Source organism: Peromyscus californicus, unplaced genomic scaffold (genome assembly GCF_007827085.1).
Source record: "Peromyscus californicus insignis strain IS unplaced genomic scaffold, ASM782708v3 Scaffold_21__1_contigs__length_65335640, whole genome shotgun sequence".
Lineage (NCBI taxonomy): Eukaryota > Metazoa > Chordata > Mammalia > Rodentia > Cricetidae > Peromyscus > Peromyscus californicus.
Window position 1 is genome coordinate 12782167 of NW_026294514.1, and position 19332 is coordinate 12801498.

The 19332-nt window shown below is 43.4% G+C and overlaps 1 protein-coding gene across 3 annotated transcripts; it reads right to left on the reverse strand.

The window, feature by feature from the left end:
- Window positions 1-19161, reverse strand: Tmem237 (transmembrane protein 237). 3 transcript variants are annotated; one of them, XM_052749539.1, is made up of 13 exons: window positions 19105-19161; window positions 16937-16968; window positions 16311-16321; window positions 14738-14794; window positions 12508-12645; window positions 9595-9712; window positions 8692-8849; window positions 6320-6443; window positions 5874-6065; window positions 4647-4720; window positions 3712-3802; window positions 2712-2833; window positions 1-744 (listed from the first exon to the last, which is right to left on the reverse strand). In XM_052749539.1, the coding sequence occupies exons 1-13, from the start codon at window positions 19144-19146 to the stop codon at window positions 683-685; spliced, it is 1221 nt and encodes a 406-aa protein (XP_052605499.1). In that variant the 5' UTR covers window positions 19147-19161; the 3' UTR covers window positions 1-682. The 3 variants fall into 3 exon arrangements, with proteins under 3 accessions (XP_052605499.1, XP_052605500.1, XP_052605501.1); XM_052749540.1 differs by lacking the exon at window positions 19105-19161 and adding an exon at window positions 18508-18555; XM_052749541.1 differs by lacking the exon at window positions 16311-16321 and having other exon boundaries at window positions 19105-19124.
- Window positions 19162-19332: the final 171 nt, after the last annotated feature.

Sequence of the window (19332 nt, forward strand, 5' to 3'; positions counted from 1 at the left end):
TCTCAAAAAAATATGTCTGTTTTATTAGCCATGAAGTAAAGCATCTTTCAATTTAAATTACAATGTAATTCTTACATGATACACAAACATTTACCAGATTCAGAAAACACAAATTTTATACTGTAGTGTGTTCAATAAGGAGACATCAAAAATACAAAATGAAGGCATTTCCCTTCTACCCTATTCTCTAAATTTACATTTAAACGTGATATCTATTCTATAACACTGAGGTTATGGCTTTTTTAGATTGGTGCTTTTTATTATGATTATGATTATGCATATATCAAATTTGAGAGAACAGGAAACAAACACTTTTGCCTGCTTTTTTAGCCCATTATCTCCTGTATCACTTAGGTGACAATACTATAGAAATTAATGTTGGGTATAAAGACCAGATACAATTGAAACATTTTTCATAATCTTCAGACGCATTTCAGCATTATATAACAAAAGCTCAATTATAAATACATATATAAATATCTTATAAAAATATGCTTAAAAACAAAGTGGGGAAATGCGGGTCTTTACTACAGTGGAGGGTGGGCACTGTGCGGGTCTTTACTGCGGTGGAAGGTGGGCACTGTGCGGGTCTTTACTGCGGTGGAAGGTGGGCACTGTGCGGGTCTTTACTGTGGTGGAAGGTGGGCACTGTGCGGGTCTTTACTGCAGTGGAGGGTGGGCACTATGCAGTCGGCTGGACTCCTTTCTCAGGGTACTCTTCCACATCAGAGAAGAACATTAGCTCTGGAGAAGAAAATGAACATGTCACACTTTAAACATTTCCTCAGCTCCTCAAAAAAGACTTTTCTGGCTTAATAAATACTCATGTATGCATGGTAATACAAAGTCCTCAAGTACGAGTGTAACTTATTCAGGGAGTCTTTTATCTAAATGCTAAGCTAGTAGCAAGTGTACATGTTTTATATTTTTAAAAGTTCAAGTTTTAAGTTCATTATAAACCTCTTAAAATAAAATACCCATAATAAAGACAATGCAACACATCTTACCAAGAAAATTAAGTCTCCTAGGAAGTCTAGAATCATTAAAGAGCTCAGAGGTCTAATTCTATCAGGTAATAAAATGCAGGGGAGAAGTAGAAGGATTCTCAACTAACATTAGGTGTCTACTAAAATACCTTAATATGCTATCCCATTTCATCTTCAAAAGACCAATGAACTAGTTATTACACTCATTTTGTTTTCACTTTTTAAATTTGCCATCCTTAAAAGTCAGCAGGTTTCTAAAACTCCTGCTCTGCATCATACTCATTATAATTAATATGGAACCTGCACACACCAGCCAGATGCAGCATCAGTCCCAGCAACACTCCAGAGTGCTGTTAGTTGACATTTTCATAATTAAACTATTGTTCCACATAGAAACATTACTTATTATTAAAATGTCAAGAAATAAAAAAAAAATTAAACCTTGAGAATACAGAAAATAAAAGTCCTCTGACATAAACCAGTAAATAAAAAAAATCTTTGAATGGACAAAAAACATACCTTGTGAGAAAAAAAAAAAAACCAGCAAAATAATATAATGTGCAATGTTTTTGTGTATGAATGTGTGTGGTGCATACATGTTCATATGAGTGTGTGCATGTGTGCACATACATGTAGAAGCTGGAGGCTGATGTCAGCTGTCTTCCTCTATTGCTTTCCACATTATTTTTGAGGCAGGGTCTCTCACCGGAGCTCATCAGTTTGGCGAGGCTGGCTGGCCATGAGCTCAGGGATCCACCCGCCTCTTCCCTCACCGTGCTGGGACTGCAGGTGCATAACGCTGTGCCTGGGTTTCCACAGGTGCTTGGAGCGCCTCATGTCTGCATAACAAGCGCTTTGATGACTCACCAGCTACTCAGTCCCAAAGCCCAAGACAGCAAAGTGGGTAAAGCAGCAGGACATTTAGAGGGACAACAAGAGGATTATCACGCAAAATGGTGCATTCACACATGAAATACACACGGAAACCACATCCTGGTTTGGTGTAATCTGTTCACATGCACATATGGGCAACGATAACTGGGCTTAATAGACTGTATATTTATATGCATATAATTTATACACATTTACATCTGTAACAAAAATAATTATAGAAGAAAAGGTCATGAACGTGGAAGGAGGGACACGGGAGGAGTTGGGGGTGGGCAGAAATGATGTAACTACAGTGCTCATGTGTGAATGGATGAAAATGGGGAAGCCCTGTCAAGGAGGTACAGTGTGTAATAAAATACCAAGTGTTCCCAGAGCTCTTCCTGATGAGCTAGCTGTTTGCTAACGGGAATTTCCCTTTGAGTGTTCTGAAAAGGGCCTGGGGTCTAGAGATCAGTGACTTCACTGGGCACTGGGCACACTGAAGGTAAACTAAGAATGGACAGGGTCTGTGCCAGCGAGACTCACTTCTGTGTGACAGAGGTTATACTGATGAAGTGTGACGTCATCAAGTGAAGACTGAGGATAAGGAGAGCAGAGCTTTAGCAATACCCAAACATTCCAAGAAGGCACACGGTGCGGATGTGCAGAAGTGTTTCCAGGCTCCAACTCTCCAGGCCCCCACCCTGTTTCCTCCCCCATTCTGAGACCTAGCTGTTTTCATTGTCCTTCTGATAGCTTATTTTAAATGTATTGGTTATTAAATTATTACTGGAAAACTTTATAAAATCAGGAGCAAATACTTATCAGAATACTCATATCTTTTTATTTTAATACCTTCACTAAGATCCATGGCTGGCCTATAAGACAGAAAGAGCCAGGACAACCCAACCAGAAGAGCCACCACCAAATTCACGATGATCCATGGCCCAAGAATCTGTTCCTCGACTTCCGCTGCCCTGGAGAAGAGAAGCAAGCGCTCAGTAGAAATGCCTTCATTCTTGTTCACAGGTCCAAATGTAACTATTTCATAAACTTTTAAAAAGAAGTCCTCTCCTAGAGCAATACGAAGTATGAAATAAAGTAAGAGTCTTCCAAAACAAACAACTACGGAAGAAGCCTCTGCACACACCTGCAGTTCAAAGCCAACTTGAACTCTAAACAGATCTCTGTAGATCAGTATAAATGAAAAGTTGGTATTCCCCTCAAGAGTCCTGACAGTTTCCCTTACAACACCATGGCAATATTCCTCAATTGCCCATCTTCTCTTTCTCTCTTAGCCACCCCTATTCACTCTCTCAAAACAAACTGGAATTTCAGCATCCTATAACCCCAGCAGCAGCTGGCCACGCGTCTGAAAATGCCGGTTCCCCCATAGTCTCTTCTAGCACCACTCAGTTCTTGGCCTCTATTCCAGGCACCTGCATACCACTGCTCTGTGGTCTTAGGGTTCCGCCTGGGGTAAAGACACAGGGCACCTCCAATCCACTGTATGATGACTTGAAGAGTTAAAACATATTTTTGAAAAGAAGACAGTTCCTTTAAAAATCCAGGTATAAGCTGGATACCACAGCACTTAGGAGGTACAGGCAATATGATCAGGAGTTCAAAGACAGCCTCAGCTAAATAAGGAGTTTGAAGCTAGCCTGGGCTATTTGATAAGCTATAAAAAGGTCATTATCCATTAACCAACAGAATAGGTATTTTCTTCTTGTGGTTTATTATAAACAGAAATGTAGGCTGGTTGTGCTCTATGGATGAAAATGTGGAGACGTATCATTACTCCTCTGTAGCTGCTGCTACCATAACAACTGCTAACATTACTGTGAATTCTTACCAGAGGCTTCCATTCACAGAAGGTGTGTAAAGGTGGATTCTGTCACTTGTCATTTGCTGACTCAGAGACAGTATTAGAGCAGCAAAGTACACTGAGAAGAAAAAAAGGTCAAATTACTAACAATATCACCTTCTGTTTATGTTGGATTTATAGGTTCTTTAAGGTGAAAATAATCCACACTTTGGCGAATGACTACACAAAAGAAATTCACTTAACTTCAATTGGCAGCTTTTCATTACTTGGCATGGATACGGCACAGAGTGTAACAGATGAGCACTACCTTATCATCAGAACTGGCAAGAAGGAACCTAGATGATCTTTTAAGAATATGGATGACTTGCTCAGGCTCCTCAAACTAGCTTTAATAAAATTATTGTAACCCAGAACAAAATGTATTGTAGAGTGCCAGAAATACATAAGTGGTACTTATTACTAAAAGGCCAGGCCAGCTGTGTCCGCCTAATGACAAGTGGAAAAGACAGCAGCCAAATAAGTAATGAAGGGCAACACATTTAACTTTGTTATTTTTGGTGCAGGGCATTAACCCCAGGACCTCACACACAAACTCAACTTCTGAAAGTGCTTTAGATGATCGTCTATTGAAAAACACTTGTAAGCCAGGCATGGCGGGGCATGCTTGCAAGTCCCAGTACTCAAGGGAGAGCAAAGAGGATGAGGAGGAGTTCAAAGCTATCCTCAACTACACAGGAAGTCCAAGGCCAGCCTGAGCTATGTAAGAGATCCTGCCTCAAAAAAAACACTCTATCAAAATTACTCCTACCATGTTTTAAATTACAATTTCACAGGCTTAAAAAAGTAATGATTCATATAAAGAAATAATATTAAAAACCTCTGAAAAGTATTTTTCTTGGTTCAACACAACAGTATAACTCACTCCTCAATCCTAACAGTTATTGAGGTAAACTATTACTTACGGAAGGAGGCTAAAGCTGTTGGCTCCAGGGCCAGAAAGTTCCGGATGGCTACTGATGTTTTAGCAAAGTCCGTCCTAGAACGAAATGCGAAAGTCTCTGTCACCGTCCGGCTGGTACTTCCTCCTTCAAGCTTTTCCCTTCTCGAGTCTATCGTCGCCCATGGGTCTCTAAGTAGCTAAAGATTAAACTTAACAGGAAAGAGCATCTACCTTGTTGCAAAGGCCACATCAAATATCCAACAAGAAGAATTTAGTATTATTACAAAATTCACTAGCTTCCTCCTCTTCCTGTAGACCATCAAGCCACAGTGCTGGTTGGTTCTGTCAACCTACACAAACTAGAGTCACGTGGGAAGAGGGAGCCTCAACTGAGAAAATAACCTCCACAGGACTGGCCTGTAGGCAAGTCTATGGGGACATTTCCTTGATTAAGAATTGATGTGGGAGGGCCCCGCTCACTGTGGGCGATGGCATCCTGGGATAGGTGGTACTGGGTTGTATGAAAAAGCAGGCTGAACCAGCCAGTGAGCAGCACTCCTCCATGGTCTCTGCTTCAGTTCATGACTCCAGGTTCCTGCCCTGTTGAGTTCCTGCTGTGGGTTCCCCTGATGGGGGAACAGTAAAGTGTGTGATAAAACAGACCCTTTCCTCCCCAAGTTGTTTTGGTCAGTGTTTTATCACAGAAACAGAAAGGCAAACTATGATGACAGTAAGTAGGCAGGAATTTTTTTTGGTTTGTGTGGACAGCTATGCATGTGTACACACACACACACACACACACACACACACACACACACACACACACACACACCCCTCAAGCTATGGTGTACATGTGGAGGTAGAGGACAGCTCTCAGGAGTTGGCTGTCTCCTTCCACCATGTGGTTCCTGGGTAGCAAATGCAGGACATTAGGCTTGACAGAAGGCATCTGGACCCACTGGGCCATCTCTCCAGCCCTGCTGATGGTTAAAACATGGGTTGACCTGTGTTCCCCAAAATAAGTGATGAATGTCTAAGCCTAGTACTCATGAAGGTGACATCGTGTGGAAACAGCATCTCTGAAGATACAGTGAAAACACACGGCCATGCTAACCCAAAGACTGGTTTAACAATGATGACGTCGATATCCTATCACTTATTTTGAAAACTCACAGTTAGTGACATGGTTTGCTCACCATTCTCCCTGAAGCAAAGTTAGAAGGATGATCCCCTGTCACAAGAGCCTCACCTGTCAAATGCTGAAACAGTACTCAGAGCCAAGAGCAGGTAGAGAAGGCTCTGGAAGGGGTATGCCAAGGGCTTGTACTGCTGCAGAAGGTTGGAGAGGTCAGACAGCTGATCTCCGGCGAGAACGTAGATCACGACAATGTTCCACACAGCACAGCCAGCCAAGAAGCCATGCGAAAACAGACCGATCATCCTGCACGGAAAAGGGTTTAATTACACACCAATCACTAAAATAGAAAGCTATAGTATTTTTAAAATCTCTTCACATAAAATAAAATTCAATATATTATGAAAAGAACAAGTGGAATGTCTATAATAATAGATCTGTATACCATTGTAAATTGTCGATTTTGTTTAAAGTATGGAACAGGCATGGCTTTTTCCTTTGGTTTTAAACGGTGAAATCTAATTAACATATGCTTAATGAATATCAACAAAAGCGGCCACCTGAAAGCCCGGTGCACCGAAAGGGCCACATCCCGGGTGGTCCAGGACAGCTTCACGTCCATCGACACATCTATGTTTTCTGTGGTCTTTATCAACTCCGAACGATCTGCCGCCTGAAATCTCCCTGGAGAGCAGAGCAGAGCAAACACAATTACCACTGACTAGCAAGAAAGAACCCATGTGAGAGCCTCGGCCCGGCATACCAGTGCATGCCTGTCACCCTGGCAGCGGGTTCAGGGGTTCCAGGGCTACAAGAGAATCTGTCTCAAGAACAACCAAGGGGCTGGAGAGATGGCTTGGCAGTTAAGAGTGTTCTTCCAGGCACCTCTGTTCAGGCTCCAACGGCAGCTCCAGTTCCAAGGGTTCCGGCACCTCTGGCCTCCACGGGTCTTCGCACACACATCCACATACCCCCACACAGAGTCATACACAAACACAAGAGAATTAACTGAAGCAAAATAAAATCTTAAAGCAGAAAAAAAAATGGGGGGCGGGTCCTGCAAGAAGGCTCCTGAGGTAAAGGTGCTGCTCAGATCTAGCCTGATGGCCTAGGCTTGGTCCCTCGACCCACACAAAGGTAGAGGGACAGAACTGACTCCACAAACGTGTCCTCTGACCTCACACGCATGTCTTTCATCTAAACCACACAAGCACAGATGCTTAAAAAAGTTAAAAGGAGGGCTGAAACTAAGATTGAACTTTTCCTGTTTGTTTTTTTTTTTTTTTTTTTTTGGTTTTTCGAGGCAAGGTTTCTCTGTAGCTTTGCGCCTTTCCTGGGACTCACTTTGTAGCCCAGGCTGGCCTCGAACTCACAGAGATCCGCCTGGCTCTGCCTCCCGAGTGCTGGGATTAAAGGCGTGCGCCACCACCGCCCGGCTTCCTGTTTTTTTTTTTAAATCTAAAAATTCTCCTTGACTGTAAGTTTTTTTTCTCTTCTTTCACTTTCCGCAGCTTAGACGTACAATTTCCTCATCTTAAAAAAAAAAAAAATAATACAATGCCAATAAGCTTTCTTCTCAACCCAAAGCTGATGTTTAAATGACAATTTTAAGAGTCAACGGTATTTAATGAAATCCAGCAATAAACTTTCAACTCATAATTAAATTTAAAACCCTTTAGCATGACAGTCTATAGAGGTAACTTAGAGACTTTAGGAATATTAAAATTAAAATGTTAGGAACTAGAGAGATGGCTCAGTTATTATTATTATTAGATATTCTCTTCTGACCTTTGCAAGCACATGTGGTACACATAGGCAAAACATAAAATTTAAAAAAAAATAGGTTTCTAAAAAGAAATAATTTTTAAAAACATAAAATGTTTACAGTATCAGGGCAAGCTATTATTTAAAAAATTCTTTAAAATTCTTGGGAAAAGATGTTGGAGGGTGCACACAGCCTTCTGTATCGGCAGGAAGGATGTTGGAGGGTGCACACAGCCTTCTGTATCGGCAGGAAGGATGTTGGAGGGTGCACACAGCCTTCTGTATCAGCAGGAAGGATGTTGGAGGGTGCACACAGCCTTCTGTATCAGCAGGAAGGATGTTGGAGTGTGTGCACACAGCCTTCTGTATCGACAGGAAGGATGTTGGAGGGTGTACACAGCCTTCTGTATCGGCAGGAAAGAAGTAGTGTATTTCATAAAGTTCTCCTGAGATTCGGGAGTGAGACTTCACACTTACACTGGTTAGGAGGGTTCTTCTTCCAGAACTGACCTCAGGAAGCAGGCAAGATTCCATCTCAATTACCCTCACAAAACCTGTTGCTCAGATGTTTTGAAGGATGAAAGAATAACGAATTTTCTCCAAAAAAAAATTTACTGGATAGCCAACAGAACTACCTGTGCCTTTTATGATCAATTCTTCAACAGGAAGTTTTTACACTAAAGGAGACTGGAATAAGAATGACTGGGTAACACGGCTAGAAGAAGAGGGGCTGAGGGGATGGCCCGGCTGGTGAAATGCCTGTCCTGACAGCCGCTGCCGTGCTTGGAATCCCGGCATTCAGGAGCAGAGACAAGACGATGATTGCTAAGGCTTGACGGTCAGCTGGGCTGGTCTAGTGGGCTCCAGCCCAATGAGAGACCCTGTCTCACAGGAGGTAGACAGTGCTACTTAAGGGCAACACCTGACCCGGGGGAGGGGAAACTGTAATCAAAACATATTGCATAGAAAAAAATCCATTTTCAACAAAAAGTAAATAAATAAAATCCAGCTGGGGGAAAAATACTATAATAACAGTTTTGTGTGTCAATTGTCATTCATATTTTTTATCATTTCCTTCAGTCAGGTCATCAGAACTATAATTTCCAGGTTAAAGATTTCCTTCTACCATATTTAGAGCAATTGTACTCCAAAACATGAAATTACTTACGGCTTTTCTCCACAAACACTTTGCCGACAGGCTGGCTAATTCCAGTGGGCGCTGTGAACCTCGAGTGCTGATCCAGAGTGCGTTGCTCGTCCGTAATTATGTCTTCATCTTCGACTCCCAGCTCATTAGCATACTGTAGTTCGGCTGGCTGGGTTTTCCTGAAATCAGGGACAATCTTTGAAAAAACAGATCATGCCTGAATTTTTAAAGACCCACATAAGAAATTACCCATGAATGTAATGGAAAGAGTCCTGAACTTGGAATGTAGAAATATGCTGTTTACTCAAACAGATTTGTTATGAACTAGTACAGGTCTCAAACTGCCCACATTTTTGTGGATCTCAGTTTTGTCATCTAGAAAACGGTCATTGACTGGACTAGAATTGCTCCTGACTTAAAATTATAAAATTCTAAATATAACTGATTATTGTTTATAGAGTCATTTTTAAGTACAAACATCAATGTTATGTAACTTCCAGGGTATTTGTCACAAAGTATGCTCTTGTATATTATATGACCTATATTAAAACACAATAGTTATGCTTATTGCAAAATAGTTCAAATTCCATTAACATAAAGAAACAAATCACAGTAGCTTATCTTTAATCATTAATCTTTATCTCACTTTTTGAAACTCATATAAAAGTATCTTCTTCATTTTATGCTTTTTTAGAGATGACTCCTTAGGCTATTTCCATATACTATTCTTTTCTTTTTTTTGGTGTTCTATACTTTTCAAATTTCTCATACATTGGTTTAGCTTGTATTCCTATAATACCACTTATCCTGACATATACAAATACAGTGTTTTCCAAGACCCAGTGAGGAGCTACTATTCCAGATCTCTAAATGAAACACCAGCACCACCTCCTGGGGAGAGCTGGAAGGATGGGTAACTATTACTTTGCCTTCCTTCGTGGTTTTGGAATCACCGGCTCCGCAGGCGGCCCCACATCAATGCCATTTTCATTTCGTAGTAAAGATGGACTGGATGGCTTCCCAGCGAAGGAAGTCTCCAACTCTGAAAATGAGATGTGACACATGATTACAAGGTAAAAACAAAAACAACACCGTCTCCTGACTTTTGGGAGACCAGAGAACTTGAAGATTTTGAGTTGGACCAATTCTTGTCTATTAAGGGCAGTGCTGGTGTTTGAGACAAGGTCTCACTCTGTACCCTCAGCTGCCCAGGAACTTGCTGTGTAGACCAGGCTAATTTAAATTCAGAGAACTGCCTGCTAAATGCACGTCACAACATACTCAGCTAGGATTAGGTTTCTTAAATTTTTTTCCATATTGGTTGATATTAAAACTTGAAATTATAGTACAGAAGTGTAAAATTTTTTTAATGAAAAACTTAGCCAGGTGTGGTAGTGCACGCTTTTGATCCTAGCGCTCAGAAGGCAGAGACAGGCAGATCTCTGTGAATTTGAGACCAGCCTGGTCTACACAGTAAACTCCAGGCTGGCCAGGGCTACACAGTGAGACCTTGTCTCAAACGAAACACTGACTTGTGTTAACAGTGCACACTAGCCTCATAGTTACTCCTTCACTTTGTTTTATGTTGACAAAGTCAGTCTACTGTCCTATTCCAACTACTATAAAAGTAATAAGTATTCTCAAATGGAAAAAAAAATGATAACATGCTTTGTTCTTGCTTGTTTTTTTTAACCTAATCTCTGTTAGCACTGCTAACATCCCCAGTTTTCACTGTGTCTATGTGTGCTTAGACCTATGTTCTGGATTGAATTATGTTCCAGAAACACACATGCAAGTCCTAACTCCCAGAACCTGCTAACATAACTTTATTTGTAAATAGAGTATTTGCAGATATAAACAAGTTAAGATGATGTCATGCTGGGTGAGGATGGACCCTAAATCCAATGACAGGTTTCTTACATAAAGAGAATCAGGGAAACAGGCAAAATGAAATAGTGTGAGATGGGACAGAGATTGGCATTATGCTTCCACAGCCAAGGGATGCTGATGATCGTCAACAATTACTAGAATGTAATCGGACTTTTCTTTGAACCACCACCTCACAAATAACTACACAAAGACTTATTATTAATTATGAAAGCTTGGCCTTTAGTTTAGACTTAATTCAACTAGCTCTTATAATTTAATCTGTTTATATTAATCTGTGTTCTGCCATGTGGCCCAATTGCCTCTCCTTAGTACCATATGTATGACGTCTTCTGTGTCTCGCTGGCATCTCTGCCTCTCTTCTTCCTCTCTCGCCCGGAAATCCCGCCTATGCTCTCCTGCCTAGCCATTGGCCATTCAGCTCTTTATTAAACCAATCAGAAGGTACCTTGGCAAAGACACATCTTCACAATATACAAAAAGATCATCCCACAACACTGGCTGCTCCAAGTGGCAAGGAAGGCACCATCCCTAGAGCCCCTGCAAGTAGCACGGCCTTGTGGACACCTCGATTTTGAACTTCTATCTTTTAGAACTATGAAGAAATAAATGCTGTTTGTTGAAGTCTCCCAGTTTATGGTAACTTGTTATAGCAACCACAGGAAATTCATAATAAGTAATAACAATCTTAGTATATTTTTGTGGAAGTGAGACACCCCCTCAGTACATACTGTTTTATAACCTTTGTTGTTGACTCAACAATACTTTGCAGATGGTTTCCCAGGACACTACTTCACTTGAACAATCCTTCTAACCTGTGCTTGTTTTACACTTACTTAGATAAATTGTGATTATTTAACCACAGTGTTCTCGGGGTTACCCATTTTTACTATAAAGCTAATATCCTTTCATTGTATCAATTATTACAGCTGTTTCTTACTCTTAGACATCTGGACAGACTGATGCAATTTATGCTTCTATTACTGTATTACTGTACCTGTTCCCATTAACTCTAGCTTTGATTTTATTTTTGTATTGTGGTCTTTTTTGAAACAAGATCTTGCCTTGTAGCTTTGGTTAGCCTGGAACTCATTATGTAGCTGGCCTACACCTTGCAATCCTCCTGTCTCACTCAGCCTTATGAGTGTCGGTATTACAGGTATGTACTATGCTCAGATCAACACTAGATCTTCTAATTTAAAAAGCAAATAGCATTGCTAACTTGATGCGCGCACGCACACACGCACACGCACACAGTATTTTTGTTTACATTGAGAGAGCACTGCCTGAGTCACAGATACTCAATAAATGGTAACTGTCGTGTTGTGGAATATTTATACACTGTGTGAAGATGTGTTGTTGTGATTGGTGTAATAAGAAGCTCAACAGTCAACAGCTAGGCAGGAGAGATAGGTGGGACTTCCTGGCAGAGAGAGGAAGGGGAGACGCCATTGAGAGATGGAATGAGTTGGACACACAGAATGGGACAGAGGTGAAAAAAAACCATGTGGCAGAATGTAGATTAATAAAATTATGAATTAACTTATGTTATAAGAGCCATCGGAATGAGCCTAAGCTAGTGGCCAAGCTTTCATAATTCATAAGACTCCGTGTCATTATTTGTGAGCTGGCGGTCCCAACAAGAAAGCATACTACACTGTTGTTTAATTCGATTATTGTTAATCCAGAATTCATCTTACTAATCTGAAATCCACTTTATTTACTAAATTCTTGCATGCACTGAGATCTGAGCTTTCTGTTTTAGGCCTGAATTTTTTAACTTCTTCTCTCATACACTACATATATGTGATCAAAGAACCTGAAAAGAGGCCTGAGGTCACTGGAGCTGAAGTGGTGGGTGTTTTAAGAAAGCAAGCAAGAACACAGCTATGGGAACAAGGTTCAAAATCACACCTTCGGTCACTGTCTAACCTTGGTCTCCTCACATACCAGGAGGTGGCCTTGTCTTCTTCTGCCTCCTCTGGACAGGAGCCTCTGGGGACTCCTTGAGCCCTGCAGCTGGCGGCTCACTGCTCTCAGAGTGCCTGTCAACAACGGGCTCAGCGAGGCCTTCCGAAGAAGCAGAAGCTACAGGAAGACAGGAGGAAAACGCGTCAGCCTGGGCAGAGACCATGAGTCAGAAAGACGGACAAGGGTACCTACGGTGTTCTCTGTATACAACACTTTCTCTTCTCAGAACTGTGCCCTGGAGACTTCATGCCTCCCCTCTCTAACTTTGGGCTTTGTGTGGGAAATAAATAAATGTGGGATTAGGAAGGCTGAGGAGGAGGAGAGGGCCAAAAAGAAGGCCGGCAGAATGAAGAGGAGGAGACATCGCTTCAGAACATTCAAAGCATTCAAAAAGGTACAAATTCAACGTGACATAATAGACAACTCTTGTCCCCTGCCCTAAGAACTCCACCGCCTCCACAGTTCCCTCCTTCAGTAGTAAGTCAGTGCGTGATGAATTATTTTTTTTTGGCAGGGGGGTTTCGAGACAGGGTTTCTCTGTAGCTTTGGAGCCTGTCCTGGACTAGCTCTGTAGACCAAGCTGGCCTCGAACTCACAGAGATCCACCTGCCTCTGCCTCCCGAGTGCTGGGATTACAGGCGTGCACCACCACCGCCCGGCATCGTGATGAATTAGTAACTGGAGGTAACAGGTCATCTAGAAGTTCCAACTTTTCCCCTAATGAAACCTTCTAACAGAATTTCAATATAATTTGGGAAATTTGAATCATTCTTGACTACCTTCTCTCGCCTACTGCTATTCCTTACAAAATAAGAATAAAAATATACTGAGAACAAGGGCGAGTGTTCTTGGCCTCACTGGCATCTAGAGGAAGGCCACCTGTGGCTCGAGATGTCGGTGAGTGGAAGATCATTTGCACACCACGTGGGGGCCTGGGCTCCCCTAGCACTGGGAACACACGGCGGAGTTACACAAATGGAGGCCAAGTTACTTTTCAGTCACTGAATTAATGAACAGTAAAGACTGGCATGGGGCGGTTTCATCAGGGATTTAGAGAGAAAGTGACACTCCCAGGCTTTATGATGGTAGAAAGTAACAGAACCTTCCCTGAAGACAAGCTAGCAGAACCCTCGGCATCAACAGCACACACCCTGCCACCGCTAGCCACTTTAGAAACACCCTTGCCCCACGAGCCACTACTGTACGTGGAACTGTACTACAGTTTGGAACAAAGGTTCAAAGTAAATTAAATGACATTACGTTAAAGATTAAATATTACTACAAAGTCACTGCTTAGGAACACCCAGAATACTCTATAAAGAGCCAAGACAGTACCCATAGAATAGGATTCCTTTTAAACAAGAAAACAATCATCACTACACAGACTTTTAGGCTAGTGAGAGGGGTTAAGTAAAGAGTGAAGAGATCAACTAATAGTGACTTTGAGATCCCAAGGCCACTAGGAAAATAGTGAAAACCGAAACTGACTATTGAGGGTAATAAATTCCCAGTGTGTTGAGTCTGAGTTATGAACAGCCCATCCAGGATTACCAGCCCATCAGGATCACCAGCCCATCCAGGATTACCAGCCCATCCAGGATTACCAGCCCATCCAGGATTACCAGCCCATCAGGATCACCAGCCCATCCTGGATTACCAGCCCATCAGGATTACCAGCCCATCAGGATCACCAGCCCATCCTGGATTACCAGCCCATCAGGATCACCAGCCCATCAGGATTACCAGCCCATCCAGGATTACCAGCCCATCAGGATTACCAGCCCATCCAGGATTACCAGCCCAACAGGATCACCAGCCCATCCAGGATTACCAGCTAGGCAACTGTGGCAAAAGGGGTTCCTGGTCTGTTATTAAGGCCTGAAGACACAGATTAGGAGAGCTAAGAATCCCAGGTCTAAGTCCATTATTGTGTTCAAAGGTCTAGAACCAAGTAGAGGTTAAAAACACTCACGTTATCTAGGGACAAAAGACCTGAAGAGCACAACAATAGTGTAAACATTAAACATGGGTGTCACAATACTTCATTCTGTGAACGCACCTAGTTATTCTCCAGGCCGCCCATGGCCTTGCCTCCCTGTCCTCAACATATCAATGATTTGGTACCCCGGAACCTTGACTGTATGTTGTGCTGATCATGGGTAAGGTTCTGGAAAAACTTGTGATTCCCCCGTAACACAGAACTTCTTACCTAGTGTGCTTTTCGTTCTGGATTTCTTTTTCTTAGGATGGCTAAGTGGAATATCATCTAAAAAACAGAAAGAACAACAAGAAAAATGGCAGAGAATCAGCTGAACAGAACTTCTAGTAAGGAAGACTTTCCCTCTCTTCTCTGGAGCCAACCAACATTCACATACGTGGGGAATGAAAGGTAAGAAACTGGCAAGGCCAATTGGCACCACCCACAGCGTGGTGCCAGTAGTATACTGTTGCTCAGTGATGTTGACAACTGTGACTTAGAAAGTAGGCTCAAGGAACGTCCACCTGGTCCCAGACAGTCTCCGGCCCCTTGCGCTGAGGTAATGGTCTAGATTGGTTCTGGCCAGGGGCTTGAATAGAAGTGGTATGTGTCTGTCTGTAGCACTGAAAGTGCCTGATCTTGTCGACCTCAGAGGCTAAGCAGGGTGAAGCTTGGTCAGTACTTGGATGGGAGTGATACGTGTCATTTGTGAGCCAAGACTCTGAAAGGGCCAGCTGCATGTCGGGGGAAGAAGCTTCATACTAGGAAGACTAAACCACGTGACAAAAGCGGTCTGGATCTCACCACATCGCCAACAAAGACAATTGCTCCGGACTGTTGCCCGGTGACTTTGCAATTAACCTAGTAGGGTTTTTTATTCAAAGGAAAAAAACCATTTATTTTGTGTATATATGTATGCGTGTGTGTGTGTGTGTGTGTGTGTGTGTGTGTGTGTGTGTGTGTGCGTGCGTGCGTGGGTGGAGATGTGCACACCACAGCTTGCATGTAGCTGTCAGAGGACGACTTGCAGGAATCAATTCTTTCCTTCCACCATGTGGGTCCTGGGGATCAAACTCGGGTCATCAGGCTTGGCAGCGGGTGCCTTCACCCACTAAGCCATCCTGGTGGTCCCACTTTGCATTAAGATATTAAGCGAATAAACATTTTGGAGGTGCTACCCTGCCTAAAGGGGAAGAGGAAAAGTACAGTCTAATACAGAGCTATCAGCAAGTCAAGGGATGGATAGACTTCGGGGGCTGCAAAGAGCAATCTAGTACTGTATACCATACACGATTTTAAAATGGCAGTCACAGGAGACTGTGATAGCAAATGGATACTGTAATTTTATAGACTATATTCAGATTGAATTCTAAGTAGAACAAAGTAAGGAATCAAAATTATCATCATCATCATCATCATCATTTTGAGGCAAGGTTTGACTGTCACCCAGGCTGGCCTTCAACTCCTGAGCTCAAGCAGCTCTCCTCCCTCAGCCTGTAAGTGGCTGGCACTATAGATGTAAGCCCCTGTCCCCAGACTCCACTAAGTGGCTGGCACTATAGGTGTAAGCCCCTGTCCCCAGACTCCACTAAGTGGCTGGCACTATAGGTGTATGCCATTGCCCCCAGATTCCACTTTTGAATCCCCTACAGACAGGATCTCACTATGTGGTCCATGCAGGCCTCAAACTCACAGCCTCCCTGCCTTGGCCTTCCCAGAACTAGGAGTGTCACTCTACTCATGCTTACCTCAGAACACCAAACACTGCAGCAGGATTTTTCACACTAATAGTAAACCAACTCACCTTGAATAGCACTTCATGACCCCAACCAAATGTAATCAGCAGGACAAAAAAGAAAAAAAAAGAAACAAACAAACCAACTTAATTATTATCTGACTGAAAATTGACTTACATCATTACAACCTTAAAAATACAACAAGTTTTCACACACAGTCAGCTAGTTTATAAACTAGCTTATTATCTGTGAGTAGTATACTGTTTTAACAGCACTGTTAAAAACACTTTGAAAGCACAAATACATATTCCCTACTATCTATTAATTAGAGGGACTAATCGGATTAAGAACTCTCCTTTGTTGGTTATAATCAGCTTAGGCTCTGATGGAACTATCACCGAAAACACCAGGGCGTCGGGAGAATTCTGGTAAACAGGACACCAGGACATTCAGAACAGACCATTATTCTACTGGGCTGGATTAAGACTTTTCTATTACTTACAGCAATTATTCTCATGACTCTAATTTTTGCCTCTAAATTTTTAGGAAAAGTCTTCAAAGAAGGTTTTTTTTTTTGTTATTGTTGTTGTTGTTTTCCTGAAGCATTGTAGCTTTCAATCACACTATTCCTTTTATTCTACCTATTTTTCCATTTTTAAAGTTCAATCATGAAATGACTGTAAATTATTTTTACCTTGGCACAGGTGGAAGGGCCCGTGGAGGATGCTGTAGGAGTAAGGGAAAGACAAAAGCAAAAACAAAAAAAAACTCATAAATTAAAGCTGGTGCATCTTACCTTCATTCATCTCAAGTACCACAAAGCTACACATCCAAAAACCTGATGTTCAGATGTAAGACGAATAAAATGGATCAGAAATCTTTTGGAAGCTGTTTATCAGTGAAACTTGGAAGGTGATAACGTAAACTAGACTGCTGAGTTTAGATATGCTATTTCTACATCCCATGTAAAATTCTCTTCTTCTTACATTTCAACCAACCAGTCTGGCCTATTGTGAGCATTCAGAACAGGATCCAAATGGAGCTCACCAACCTTTACAGGACTTCCATTAGTGGCTAAGTATTGGAAGATAAAGTTACATATGCATATAAAACTAGAACATACCGTGTGTGTGTGTGTGTGTGTGTGTGTGTGTGTGTGTGTGTGTGTGTGTGTGTGTGTGTGTTTAGATATAAGTAACTATATAGAAGGAATGAAGTGCTACTTTACTTAGGGAAAGCCTCTCTGAGGTTATGTGAGCTGGGACCTGCATGATAAAGGAGCCAACATTGCAGGCAATGGGGAGTAAATGGCTTTTCATGAAAGCCTGGGCTCCGAGTGCTCCAGATAAGAAAAGCACCAAGGCTGGAGCACAGTTACCAAGAACAGCAGCGGAAAAGCTAGATTAAGTAGGGCCTTGCAGACCAAGAAAAGGAATATGGATTTTGTTTTATTAAGTAGGAAGCCAACTGAGGGTTTTATGCCACAAAGTAACACACTTTTTAAAAAGATATCTTAAATAGAAATAGAAAACATATTCTAGAACAGAAAGTATTGGTGGTGGAATACAATTTACACCGCTCTACCTGTGTAAGAAAAATCACGTTTGCGAGTTCAGAGAGCACTAGTTGAGAGCATTCTGAAACTTTTCATGATAGAATACCAAGCACCGGAGAGATGCCTCGGACGTTCAGAGCACTGCTGCTCTTGCAGAGTTTCAGCTCAGTTCCCAGCACACACAAAGGAGCTCCCGGCATCAATAATTCCAGTTCCAGGAAAATGGGCAGCCTCTTCTGGCTTCTTTGAGCACCAGGCACACAAGTGGTGCACACAGATAGATGCGGGCAAAATACTCAGAAAGCAAATAAATCTCTGAAAGAACTGAATACTAACGGAAGTGTCTAGAAGTCAACTGAATATCTCAAGTATCTCATGCTGCTTACAGAGGGCACTGATTCCAAAGGCTTGCATACATTTTAGCAATCCACTGTTGTAGTCATCCAAACAGATTCATGAAAATGCTACAAGATTAGGACACTGGAGGATGCCCTAATGCTACTCAGCAGTCAAAATGACAACTGGGAAGGAATAGATGGTCCCACGAAAGCGCTCCTATTCTCCAGACGCTATGAAGTGGGACCCAGTCCACATTTCAAAAGTCCCGCAAAAAGGACCCATCTCGCCCATCTAGAAACCGCAACCCTACGCCCCTCAAAACCAGGACGGCTCAACGGAAGGCTAAATAAAGTCCAGCAGCTCGACTGTACCTGAGGCTCGTTAACCACCTGCTTCCTCCCCATCGCGTCTCCAGGGGCCGCGGCGGAGCCCGGGGCCCAGCACCCGCCCGCCCCGCCCCGCCCCGCTCGCCCCGCCCACCCAGGCGCAGGCGCAAAACGTCATCGGGCTGCGCCCCTCAGGCTGCCGGGCCAAAGCGGGCCCCACCGTTCCCGCGGGAGGTTTAGGGGTTCCCGGGTCCGAACCCGCTCTGACCCCTTCAGACTAAGCTTGAAGGGAGAGCCTGGGCACCGGCCGACGTTCCCAGGAGCGGAGCGGGTTCACCCACGGTTTCCCGGGAGGTCGTCCTGGTTTGCGCGGGAACGGGCACGGCGTGACCAGACCCGGATCCAAACTCCCCACCGGAAACAGCCGAGAGCCGCCTGGAGGCGTCGTCATGGCAACGCGGACTGCAGCGTGGAGAAGTTCCGTCGGACTCCTCTCCCGTTTGGGGGCCCCGCCCAGCAGTACCGCCCCGATCCGGCCCGGTTACAGGGCTGTGCCCCCCGTTCCCGGCTCGGCCGGGGTCCCTGCTGGCTAGGGCACCCCCAGATCGCCACGCTCCGGGTCCTGCGCCCCTCGTCTCTCACCGCATGGCCCTCCTCCAGCGGAGGCTCCGACTCGGCCTTCATGATGCTTTCCCCGCGGGGCTCCCTAAGGGCAACCGCCGGAGCCCGAGGCCAGCTCCCCGCGACGCCTCCCTCCCGGGACGTGCGGGAGGCGGCGGCTTAGCGGAGCCTGGAGAGGCAGCCGCCCCCAGGCCTGGTTCCAGCCTTGCCAGGGCCCTGCTAGAGGGGAGATCCTTAGAGCTGGCTGGG

What these genes read in the sequence shown, in the direction of transcription:
- Tmem237 (XM_052749539.1), bottom strand. Translation starts at nt 19,146, where the DNA reads ATGAAGGCCGAGTCGGAGCCTCCGCTGGAGGAGGGCCATGCG. An exon ending in GAAGACAAGGCCACCTCCTG is followed by an intron (nt 9,713 to 12,507) that starts GTATGTGAGGAG and finishes TCTCATTTTCAG; the next exon opens with AGTTGGAGACTTCCTTCGCT. An exon ending in AGCCATGGATCTTAGTGAAG is followed by an intron (nt 745 to 2,711) that starts GTATTAAAATAA and finishes TTTCTTCTCCAG; the next exon opens with AGCTAATGTTCTTCTCTGAT.